The sequence below is a fragment of the Harmonia axyridis genome, chromosome 4, assembly GCF_914767665.1.
Source record: "Harmonia axyridis chromosome 4, icHarAxyr1.1, whole genome shotgun sequence".
In the NCBI taxonomy this organism is placed as follows: domain Eukaryota; kingdom Metazoa; phylum Arthropoda; class Insecta; order Coleoptera; family Coccinellidae; genus Harmonia; species Harmonia axyridis.
Genome location: NC_059504.1, coordinates 26,243,993 through 26,257,467, shown reverse-complemented (window position 1 = coordinate 26,257,467; position 13,475 = coordinate 26,243,993). Strand labels below are relative to the sequence as shown.

Below are 13,475 nucleotides of genomic sequence, written 5' to 3'. Positions count from 1 at the left end.
GATCCATCCAAAAAAGGTAATAAAATGTTGAGAAATCTTGTATAAATCATTGTGTATTTTCAGGTGGCCTGATGATGGAATAATAATCCAAAATCGATCACCTAGGAATGAAAATATTATAAAACAAAGTCTGTTTCTTTTTAATTTCTACTTAATCGATCATAAAACATACTATGGAAGAATTTATTTCTAAGACGAAAGGGTGTTTGACCGTGGTGGAATGCATAGTTCCCGTGGAGCTGGCCGGCCAAGAGGCATTACCATGGTGTTTTGCAAAGCGTTATATTCCTATAAGTTTCATATAATTAATATCGAAAAATTGAATTGAATTTCTAGGTAATGCAACTTTGTGCGGTAGACTGTGCTACGAGCTCCTGAAGTGTTGCAACAGTAGACTTGCTTGTATTCGCCAGGAGTCTTGTGCCATCTTGTACCTACTGATGAGAAGTAATTTCGAGTTTACTGGTAGAAAGGGCCTGACGAGAGTCCATTTACAGTTGATAATTTCTGTATCGCAAATGTTAGGGAACATCATTGGTCTGAACAATGCAAGATTTCAAGAAAGTTTGTCGTTGATAAACAGCTATGCTAGCAGTGACAAAGCCATGAAGGGAACAGGTAGGATAATTAATGCATTTATGGTTCTCTTTGGAATTGGTTAAACAAAAATTCCACAGAAATTTTTACAATTTAGATTTGGAATCCAAAATCTTAATAGAAAAATCCTTCCGTCATACACCGTCCAGTTCAATCTTTTCTCGGGAGTTATGAGATCCATTTGCAATTTGGCATTTGAATTAGTTATTATCGTTTACTGATCATCAATGTATTATCACAAAATCAATATAAAAAAAATTGTGTTGTAAAGTTTCATAATTGTGATTTTTTTGATTGCGTTCCTAAATATTCATTGAAATATTCAGTTATAAAATTCTCAACTTGTCATTTTGTTATATGTGTTTTTCATATAGTTGGGATATTTTGCGATGGAAAAAATGAGATATAGTATTTTCAGTGTTTCATCGAATCAAATTTTCTGAATACTGGAAGTTAAGGAAATTGTTACAAGATTTTATATTTCCACACTTCACTGTTAAAACATTTCTAGACCTCATCTCAAAACCACTTCAAATTGTTATGGTTTATTTGTCCTCGTATCCATTAAAACCTCTGAGCGATGGAAGGTTGTGGTAGAAATCAGTTACAAACAGGTTGGTGGAACAAAGTAGTGTAACAACCGATTTTTTTCATCTAATTTCAAAAATGAAAGAAAAGAGTAACAACTCAGTGGTAAGATAAATAAGCGTGATTGTGGGCTATTATGGGCAGGGTATGGAACTAACGATGCTGATTCTGCGCATTAGGCGCCTTAAATCATAATTCCAAACAATTTCACAATTTGCATGAAAACCTTGAAAATTGTGAAAAACTAATATCAATTACAGTTTTTTCAATATTTCAGTGAGGTTTTGCATCAAACTCAATTTTAACTTAAGTAATAATACTCAACGAATTTTGAAATACTTTTTATTGTACATAATTATACAAACTGATATTTGTGAACAGAAATAATTGAATCAAATTAGATATTCGAATAAATTATATTTTATTTTATTGATATTATCCCCGACTTTTGTCTATACGCGTAGGATTTCTCCTCGCCGCGCCGTCGGCTTCTCACTCCTCGCTAAGAGGAACATTCACTCAATCCCAGATATTTAAAATATCAGAAGGGTAGAGCTCGGTCGTGTCCGGTCATTGTGGTCCCCCTGGTTCTCGTTGAACTTCTGGTCCTCGTGATCCACGTGATCCTTGGACCTGTCCTTCGCTCCCTAGGAATTTTCTCACCGTCCTTGCAGTACCTAAAAGAACAGTTTTTTGCATTATATTACATATATACTCACTAAGTCCCAGTTGCTTGATATTCCTCTTGAGATTTTTGGGTATTATTCCAGTTGTTGAGATGATAATTGGACTAGTTTTCGTTGATATCATTCTCCACTGACGCTTTATTTGAAATTCAAGGTCCCTATATTTTGAAATTTGTTCGACCTCCTTTTGACGCAGGTTGTTGTTATTTGGTATTGCTACGTCAACGAGTAATACTGTCTTTTGATGTTTATCGACTAGTAGTATATCTGGTCTATTGTGAGGGACTGTTTTATCAGTCAAAACTGTACGATCCCTGTACAGCTTATAGCGTTCGTTTTCAAGGATGGTCTCCGGTCGGTACTTGTAATATGGCATTTTTTTAGAATGAATTAGTTTTAAAATGTTTGTATTGGATATTTGGGGTTTTGAAATACAGAGTATTCACTAATACACAGATGATGATTTTAATCGTTTATTCTCAAAACACTCTCGTAAATCTCACTCTATCTCTAAGCAAGTTCTAGAAAGGCTGAACGGAAGGGAGCCCAACCCAGAAGGGAGCTCAACCCAGTTCAGGTGTCTGAACGGAAGGGAGTTCAACCCAGAAGGGGGCTCAACCAAGTTCAGCTGTCTGAACGGAAGGGAGCTCGACCCAGAAGGGGGCTCAACCCAGTTCAGATGTCAGAACAGAATACTTGACAGGAGGACTTAAACACTAAGGTTATGTCCCTGACGTTTGCTCTAGATCATCGAAGATCTATTCTTGTTTTCTCTCTCGATGGCCTCGCCACGCGCAGACTCGCAGCGCCACCGTACGACATGAAGTAAAACTTCAAGTGTAGGGTTGGTTGTCTCTCTCGGAATTTGTTCGGATGAAGTAATATTCTAACACTCCCTCCCTTCATCGAACTACAACCAGCATTCTCCACTCCAAGTCTAATCTATAAACAGAACTCAATTAGTTTATACTCTAGTCTCTAGAAATACTCTGAAAACAAAAAATTCAATGAGTTAGTATTCCAAGATTATTAAATCATTAGTTTTTGAGTTAATCTCTTATGACCGTCTGATGGTATCTCTGACACATTCTCTTTCGTTGGAGTCCACCTCACTGTGGTTCTCTTATACTCAACACATTGTTTGAAATCACCATGTGTTTTAACCATATGTCTTCTAAGTCCAGATTTCTCTCTATGTAGTAGGTCGTCATTTATAACCTCTAAATGATCATCAAATACTTTTAGTTTGTGACTACCGTCTTTCTTGGTGCAGTCTCCAGCGGATTTGTTATCACACCAGACTGTTATAGGAAACATCAGTTTTCCTACCACAAATCTAAGTGCCTTATCAAGAGATATTAATTCGTGACAAGCATCACTCATAGCTAGATATTCGGCTTGACAAGTGGACAATGTGACATATGTTTGTTTATGGCTTCTCCAAGCTATTACATCTCCAAACAATCTAATAACATACCTTTCAGTTGATGAAAAGTCGGTATGGTCTCTAAATGTTGCATCGGTAAATGCCTCTAAGTATTAAGTTTGAGCGGTGAATTTAAGACTTAAATTCACAGTACCTTTCAAATACCTGAAGATTCTCTTTACACCTTTCCAATCAGCTTCGATCGGCTTCATTTGTTTTCTCGTTAAACAGTTAACAGCAAACGTAGTGTCTACCATTTGATGGATACATTAAGCTACCAATCGCTTCTCTATAAGGAACTCTTTTCATCTCTATAAGGAACTCTTCTCATCTCTATACGGAACTATTTTCATCTCTAGTTTATCTGAGTCATCTTGTAGATTCTCCGATTGATTTCTCTTAATCCTGTTTTCTACCTGTCTGGTTACCATAGGAGTATTTTGAGCATTGCAGTCATTCATATTCAATATATCTAACATATTCATGGTATAATTTGATTGATTGATTTATATACATCTCTTCTCGGTTTCTCTTTATATTTATATCATTTCTCCTCCAAGTATATAAACAAGGTCCATGTATAATATATCATTCTCTGAACCAAGTTTCTGGATCTCTTCAGTGAATCTCTTATTACATCTCTTTGGTCTTATCTTCAGCCCATATAGGGCTTTCCGAAGTTTATATGCATAAGATCGTTTGATCTCATTGTCAATGTCTACTCCATCAAGAATCTCCATATAGATCTCCTCTATAGTGCCATTTAAAAAGGCAGGTTTGTACTTCTGATTGACAAGCATGTAAATCATACTTATTGATTATTGCAAATGTAGCTCTAATTACTGGAAGTCTAATGTCATAGATATTTTTGACCTTAAAGCCTCGTATGACTAATCTTACTTTGTATCGTACAAGACCATTTGCCTCTAATTTTCTCTCAAATACCATTTCGGGTCTATAATATTTGCCCGTTTTACAGATATTTGAAGAAACTCTTTATCTACCAATATCCAAACCTTATTTTGTATCATGGAATCAATTTCTTCTTTTATAGCTTCCTCGAAATTTTTGGTTCTCTATTTAATGAAGAAATAAGACAAAGCCTCATATCTTCTTCTCTATCGGTTTTCTCATATTTACCTAAAATAATAATATTAATAGCTGATCTTTATTGATAACTAGTTATCCAAAGGCAATCGACCGAGGTCGTTCAGCCCACTTTCTAAAATACTATTCTCTGAGTAATTAAAAAACCTTGCATAGCTTACGTCCTCTACAGTTTTCTCCAAGTGTAGCAGGGTACTGGCCTTTTTATCGGCAGTTCCCTTATTTTGGCTCTTTCGAGTTTTTCATCCAATCCCAGTCAATTATATTTTCCTGGGTCTCTAATTTTTCTCTAGTGTCATCAAGTTGTTTATTTCTATAAACATCTTTGTAGGCAAGTTTCTTGTTAAATCTCACATGTTGAGATTCAAAGGACTTTTTCCGAGCTTGAATGCCACGTCAAGTATCCACGGTATAACCCACTGGGACAGCTTTCAGGGCACATTCTCCAAATTTCAAGCTGGGTTTTGGAATCTTAATGTATGCGAACATCACAATACATAATAATACTTACAAATACATCCAATACATCCACATCTCTCAATTTGATCAAAGTGGCATTTTGCATTTGGTGCAAACTTTGTCAATGGTGTTTGATATCTGATAGACTTGTGTGTTCTGTTGTACACATCTATGGATGCATCAACACCAATCTCCCACATATTCTTAGGTAGTCTGGAATCAAACATGTATGTACAAACCTTCTTTTGGATCGTCGAGTTAAACCTCTCCGCTCTCTCGTTCTCTATATTTTCTCTACTCAGTACTTCTGGGAATTTCCTTTCGGTAAATCTGTACCTTGATCTGACCTGATATAATATACCTTCTCATTTTTCTCCAACAAGTTTCTTGTTGATATTAAGAATTTCTCTAATGCTTCAGCCAACTCATCTTCTGTTTTAATGAATATGCTTTAGCAAGTCTCCAATAGTCTTCTATGTAAACAATAATGAATCTTTACTGACCTGGATGAGATGGTGGTTTAATAAGTCCCATCGTGTCAGTGTGTGTCAACTCGTTGTTTCTCAGCTCTCATTCTGTCTCTTTAAAGTGTAATTTCTCCATTGTCGATATGATACATACTTCACGTTCTAAGTTTTGGATTGATTCCAAGTTATCGATCTAAATTACCTCTCTACTGATATGACTGCAATCCCAATATTTTCTTGTTGCTCAGATTGTGTTTCATCTGTTTTGTCAGTTGAAACTTGTGAACTTTCTCTTTAGGTGAAAAGATGAGATCATACTCTTTCTCCCTCCCAATCGCAGATTCCGGTTCTCCCTCCGAACCTAATAGCTCGTTATTGGAATGTGTCTGCGATTGCAAGCTCATCTCATCTTCTTCGCTTATCGTTGCTTGACTCTCTAACACAATCTCATTATTAACCTTATTGTAAACTCTTAGGATTTGGAATTGTCCTCATCGATTACAATGACTGCTATCTCGTTTTATTCGCTCTCTATACTCATATTTTGACATCTCTCAAAGTTTCTCAAAATCAGACAACCATTTACGATATGGTCTGTTGCTCCAGAATCTGCAAAGAAGTCAATGATTGGATCAAGTTTACCTGTTTTAGTTTCTCTATGCTCTATACTTCCAACCCTTCTTGCCTTGGAGCGACCCTCTTTGTCGAATCTTTTACTATCTCTCATTCTCCTCTGGTTTACATGGCTTCGTCTCTTAGTGTTGAAACTTGGCTTGTTCAACCTACCTCTACTCGATCCTCTAAATTTAACGGGCCTAGTCTCGTTCGTGCCACCATTGTTAATGCAATCCTCTAACTTGATTGTCCTACAACCGAAGCAGAATCACTTACTTACTCTGTTGCCTCAAATTGCAATCAGTTGACCAGTGTCTCTCTTTGTTACAACGGAAGCATTTTAATTTATGTACTCGCTCTGCTCGCCGAAGGGGCTCCGCCCCTTGGACCCCGTCACTATGCCGGTAGATCCTTCACTGGGTATCCCTCTAGAAAATAAAAGATTTTTTTCGGAAACCTTGTATCGTTAGCTGATTTTAGACGATTCACTCGGTATCCTATGCTGATTCTAGGGTAGAATTCTATATGACTTTTTTCCTAGAACATACCATTTCGCCCTTGCTCACATGAAAATATTTGATGCAAATAACTTTCCATGACGACAAATCAAGGGCGGTCCTAGCCTTAAGTTTGAGGGGGTTCGCCGTTAAGGGTTTCGAGTTTTTCTATGGTACCAAATCCCAGATTACACCGATATCGAGCTTAACCTCTCAAAAATATTTATATTTAGATATTTATATGAATATTTATACAGGGTGTTTCAAGTTCGAAGGCCTATTAGACGTTTCTGGAGAACGGGGCCGATTTGAAATCTGAAAATTCAGAATATGACATTGTTCATGGCACTTCCGGTTATACAAGAATTAAAAAAAAATTCTTCGAAAAAAATATTTGTTTTCATTTTATGTTTCAGATATTATCAAGATTTCCATTCTCAAATACTCTTTGCTAAAATTATTGCGTTAGTTCTCATAGTTTTCAAAATATTAAGAAAAAAACGTAAAAAAGAGAGAATTTCCATAGTCACTATCACGTGAATTATTTTCACTGTGAATATCGTATGCGTGTACTCAATTCATTTTCACAAACTAGAATGATGTTGGAATATCGTGCATATCTTGAATTTGAAAAATATCATCACAGGGTGTTTCAAATATTGTGCTAAAAATTGTGAACAAAATTTGATCATAACTTTCGATTTTCAAAACAGAACCCTATTTTTTTGTGATTTCGTTGAATTCTACGGTAAAAATAAGGGTAGTGTTCAAACATGATTATGCTCTCAAATTCAATAATTCAAGAGTTATTCCAGATTTTATGAATTTATGTTATACGTAGGGTCAATTTCATTCAATCTGTTTCTAGAGTGCGTTTCAAATATTCAATTATTTCAAGGTGACAGGTGTACTCATTATTGAATCTAGTAGATTATAATTTGACGATATGAATCCCCGTTATTCAAATAATGATATTCTGGATCTATTCCATATCCACGGTGAATGTAACAGAATTGTTTCGAGAACTTGTCGAGCATTCAATCAGAAATATCCACATTTATCACCAATTGACGAGAAGATAATTCGGAAGGATGTTTCAAACTTTCTGTTACTCCCTTTTCATCACCAAGCTGATTTTTTCCTGAATTCATAAAATGTATTCTACCGCTTTTTCATATCAATAGAATTGGCACACAGGAGTCCTGCATGATTTTATTTCATTTGGTAGGTAGAGGTTTTTTTCTTCTAGGTAGGTACTCCATCCAGTATAATGGATATTCATGAAGTATGCAACATCCTTTCAAGAAGATGAGGAAATTTCTGATTTAAAATTTGATGAGTTCTACCAATAATTCTAATGCGTTCATCGTGAATATGGAATAAGATATTTATAATACAAGTGCAGAACTTATTGTTATTCTTCCAAGAGTTCAAAATGACCGAGTGGTAGAATGAGCCTTCTGTACGAGTTTTAAACATTATGTTCCCGAATTCACTGCCTTTTTATTGAAATTGACGGAAATTTCCATAAATATCTATTAGTGATTTTTGCATTGAAAAATGTTGGTTGGTAGAACAGTTTTCTGTATCACAAATTTGACAAATAATAGATAAATCCGTTCCAGTCTATTTTGTTCCACAAAATGTGCCGGAAAGAACTGATTTGCCACATAATTAGAGAAAAGTATATCCAGAATTTTGTCATTTGAATATCGGAAATACAATTCGTGAAATCAAATTAGTGAAGCTTTGATAATGAAAATACCTGTCACATGTAAAGTAATTAGATATTTAAATTTCTATGGTCATAGAGTATTATTGCTAGTCTGTCTGGAAACAGATCGAATAAAATTGACCCTACGTATAACATAAATTCATAAAATCTCAAATAACTCTTGAATTATTGAATTTGAGAGCATAATCACGTTTGGACACTACCCTTATTTTTTACCGTAGAATCCAGCGAAATCACAAAAAAATAGGGTTCTGATTTGAAAATCGAAAGTTATGATCAAATTTTGTTTACAATTTTTGGCACCCTGTGATGATATTTCTCAAATTCAAGATATGCACGATGTTCCAACATCATTTTAGTTTGAGAAAGTGAATTGACATAGGCATAGGATATTCACAGTAAAAATAATTCAGGTAATTGTGACTAAGGAAATTCTCTCTTTTTTACGGTTTTTCCTTGATATTTTGAAAACTATGAGGACTAACACAATAATTTTAGCAAAGAGTAATTGAGAATGGAAATCTCGATAATATCTGAGACATAAAATGAAAAAAAAATTTTTTTAATTCTTATATAACCGGAAGCGCCTGAACTTCGAAAATATTTTAGCTGAACAATGTCATATTCCGAAATATTAGATTTAGGCCTACAACTTTGCTCCTGCCGTTGGGCAATAGCTGGCTGTAACGGTAAGTGATAGTCGAAATAAATATATCGCAGATGTCATACAATAAGTTTAGTTATTTGTGAACATAACGCCATCGACATGTTAGTCGATTTGTGTCTGCATCATAAAGTTATTCACGATTATCCATGTCAGCTTACGAGTCAAATTCTCGTCATTTGAGGGAGGTTTTAATTATCTACTGAAATATGAATAAATCTGCGGCTGAGGCTCATCGAATGCTCTCAAATACCTATGGTGAGGCCGCTATTAGTGAAAGAACGTGCCGAGAGTGGTTTCAACGCTTCAAGAATGGTGATTTTGATGTCGAAGACCAGCATCGCGGTGGAAGAGAGAAGGTTTTTGAAGATGCAGAATTGGAGGCAATACTTGATCAAGACTCATTTCAAACGCAACAATAATTGACAGGATCATTAAGCCTACAAGCCATTTCAAAACGCCTGAAAGTCATAGGAATGATTCAGAAACAAGAAAAGTGGGTGCCGTACGAGTTGAAGCCGGGAGGTGTTTGAACGGAGTTTGTTTGTTTGTGAACAGCTGCTTTCGAGGCAAAGACGGAAGGAATTTCTGCATCGGATTGGGACTGGAGACGAAAAACGGGTTCATTACGATAGTCCCAAGCACATAAGATCATGTGGATATCCCGGCCATGCTTCCACGTCGACGGTTAAACCGAATATTCTCGGTTCTAAGGTCATGCTCAGTATTTGGTGGGGCCAGCTCGGTGTAGTGTATTATGAGTTGTTAAAACCGACTGAAACGATCACAGGCGATCGTTATCGAACGCAATCAATGCGTTTGTGTTGAGCATTGAGAGACAAACCGCCGCAATACGACGAGAGAGTAGATGAATGGATTCTATTGCATGACAATCCTCGACTCCATGTTGCGAAAGTCAAGATATACTTGAAAGAGTTGAAATGGGAATTCCTACCCCACCTGACGTATTCTCCAGACGTTGCTTCCTCGGATTATCACTTGTTTCGATCAATAGCACACAGCCTGGCTGACCAGCACTTCCTACCTTATGAAGAATTAAAAACTTGGATCGATTCGTGGATCGCTTCAAAAGATGACCAGTTTTTTCAATTCGTACGCTGCCCGAAAGATGTGAGAAAGTATAGTGACCAGCGATGGGCAATATTTCGAATCATAAATGTATAACCAGTGTTTTACAATAAAGCCTCAAATTTCGGTAAAAAAATGTGTACGCTTATGTATTTGTTATATTATAATATATTTATTTACTTATCACGGTTTTAGCCATTCAGGTAGAAATTAAAAAAAAAATAGTTAATCTATTGTTTCATATGAAAAAAAAAGAAGACAATTGGCAAGTATAACACAAAATCTAATTTGGTCTGTGAACCCCTTGAAAACCTTGTAATCACAGCGTCCTCGTCATCATCAATGTCCCTGTATATGTTCAGGAGGACTATACTGAATTCGATGTCAATATCGAAAAAACCAGAATAACACCATATGAACTACCATTTATTCATTTCGAAAATAAACTTGCCGAATAGCTGTGCGAAGATTATGCGTTTCCATACAGTTTTATAATACGTCATAATCTCAAACAATCTATTAATATGAATTTCCACCAAGTAAAAAACCGATCCCATCAAGAAGATCTGGCATACAGGCAACGTTGCAGATTATTTCGCATCTGACCAGCGTTGCCGTTCGTACGATAATTATCGTTTTGTACGATAATTTGCTGATCGGTACTATGTACGATACCGCATGTACGATAATAGCGTTTTGTACGATCATTTCAGTGTACCTATCATTTGAGTTGAAATTTCCATAGATACTAAAAATATAATGAAACTGAGTATGGCCAGATTTAGTAGAAATTTTCTTTTTTAGTAGATTTTTCGCATTTTCATGAAGTTTTTAGTAGGAAGAAATCATTTGGTAGATTTTAGTAGTTTTAAAAAATCTAACCGAAACGGTTGGGAAAGTCTAGACTTTAGAATGTTCCGATGAATCAATTCATAGTTCATTGGGGTTCTACGTTCTACGTGGATCTAGAAGAACGAACCTACTTAAACATAATAAAATCATAAAATTTCTTTTCTGGCTGTCGGTTGAAAATAAATACAAAGAATCATGGAATATCCGAAGGGTAGGTGCCTCATTAAAAACAGATGGTGTTCAAACTTCAGTTGAAAATATACCATTATCTCATATTTGGTATTCTATTTAGTGAAAAAAAATTGTTTGTAACAGGTATTTCATTGACATATTTGAGTGGCTGAATATTTCAGATTTGAATATATTCATTTCACACAACAAAATCGTTTTTTTGATGACCCTTATTTCATAGAGAATTTTTACGAAGATATTTCTTCGTATTTCCAATCAATTCAAGTATTTAGATTCATATTATTTTATAATATGTGGATATGGGAGCAAATGTTCAATTGTTGAAAGCACATAACAAAGACCATCAAAAATATACTGCTATTTCAATTGAAAAGGGCGTATCTGCAAAAAAGCACACTAGAGATATTTAATTGAATTAATATGAAAAAGAAATACATGACAATGCATGTTAAATAAATTCATTAATTTTAATTCAGAAAGACTATTGAAGTCAAATATAATTATCAAAATAAATTTGTTACTTGAAATCGTACTTACAAACTTCAACCCTAAGTATATGTATAGGTATCATTAAATAATAGGATCCTTGAATTATTTCCGAAAAATTTTTCATTTTTTTTATTATTATTTTTCATTAGTATTTCAGATTCAATTTCGAAACGTATCTAGTACCTCGAACACCCATATTCAAAGAATTTTGTATTTGGGTATTGTTTATTCGGTTTCCTTTACATCTTTGTCGACGATTGCATGTTTTTTGCAATATTCTAAGTTATTTGGGAAAAGAACTTGTATGAAAATGAGTAATTTAAAAAAAAAAAAAACACAAAAATAACAGAAACAATTTTCACGATGTTATAAGTAAAATTCGATCCATTCTTTCACGATTTCCTTAAAATATTTCTTGTTTTATTTTCGAATCTGTACGCATCTCTACTATCTATCCTATTCATAAAGTAAAATTTAACCATAAGAGACATTAGAATAAGGTGTATTCTGAATAAAGTGAAAATACCGACAATCTGTGAATAGGAAAATACAGGTTCTCTGATCTTGTCTGATAATTAATTAATTATTCATTAACCGTTTTGTCTAAATGAAAAATATATTACTTAATCGATACATTGCTTGTTTTTTCATCCTTTTCCACAAATTGTCATATTCTCGCAAAAATTTCCTTTATTTCGAATGTGTACGATAAAAATCAGTGGGATACGATAATATGTACGATAAAATACGATGATTTTAAACACGCGGTACGATATTTTAGGCTTGTCGACCTGGCAACGCTGCATCTGACAGACTTTACGTATTAAACATGATGGCCGCCGCCATATATAAACAATGGATAAAACCATCGATTTTGACGAAAAAAAGGCATTTTTATTTCAGGGAAAGCTTGAAATGTGATTAATTAATCATTTCTTACGAGAATCAGTTAATAAAATACAAGAAAACTAGCTATTAATGTGGATAACCTCACCTTCATTAGGCCAATTTCCCAAATAAAAAAAAAAACTAGCTGGATTAAGGAATTTATGAAAGGGGATTCGTGATCTAAGATCCAAAATAAGTAAGTCTGCAAAATTTCATCACTTTTGAATCATTATTAAAATTAATTCTATATAGTAAACATTGTTTTTCTTTTCAGAAGATGGATTATTTTCGTTTGGATGAATAATTATACAGGATATTTATTTGTCGAATATCAATTAGAAGTATCTAGAGATGTTGGACCAATTCAAGTCTGAAAATTGAGATTAAAGCTTCAAATTATTAACTAATTTGTAAAGAAATACACAATATTTGATCAACAATTATATAGGGTGTATATATATTTGAAGTAGTAATTAGACATTTTGAAATCTGAAATTCTCATTTCTCTAGAAATGGCAATTCCTTTCTTCTTTGAAAAATTTGGGAAAAATGCATAATCAAAATGTGAGAGTTATTATCAGTCAATAGAAATACTACCTGAAAAAGAAACTGCATTCAATGTTTATTTTCAGTTTTGACAAATATTGAATTTACATAATCATTCGATAAGATCTATGAAAAGACCTACAGTGAAATTTTGTTTTAGGAATATTCAGTATAGCTATAATAAACTAAAAAGGGGCAGAATGAATAGATCTACCTTTCAAAAACCCATGGCTAATGTTGCCTTACAAGCAATCGTAATCATATCAGTAACATCTTTGAGAAATCAGGTTATTAGAAGTCCCTCATTTCCGAGGTTCATCAATACTTTTTTCAGTTGAGCAACAAATTATTCTTCTATTTCATAATTTATTAAGAAATACAAGGAAGGACACCTTTTGAAATCTAAAAATTTGGTTAATAGTAGGTTATTTTCCATAATTTATAATATTGAAAGACCAATTGGACATTCCTGAAGAACTAAGGCGTTTTTATAGTCTGAAAATTGTATCGATGAATTTTGCATACTTTTCTGTTCCATATTTCTTGAAGGTATATGGACAAAAATGATTTTTGTGGGT

The 13,475-nt window shown here is 34.3% G+C and overlaps 1 protein-coding gene across 3 annotated transcripts in view; it reads left to right on the top strand.

Annotated features, from left to right (window-relative positions):
- Window positions 1-13,475, top strand: part of LOC123677946 (dedicator of cytokinesis protein 9) — an 81,454-nt gene that overhangs the window by 42,701 nt on the left and 25,278 nt on the right. For all 3 annotated transcript variants that reach the window (XM_045614683.1, XM_045614684.1, XM_045614685.1), the window contains exon 15: window positions 337-618. In XM_045614683.1, coding sequence (XP_045470639.1) covers window positions 337-618 — 282 coding nt within the window. The remainder of the gene's footprint in view (window positions 1-336; window positions 619-13,475) is intronic.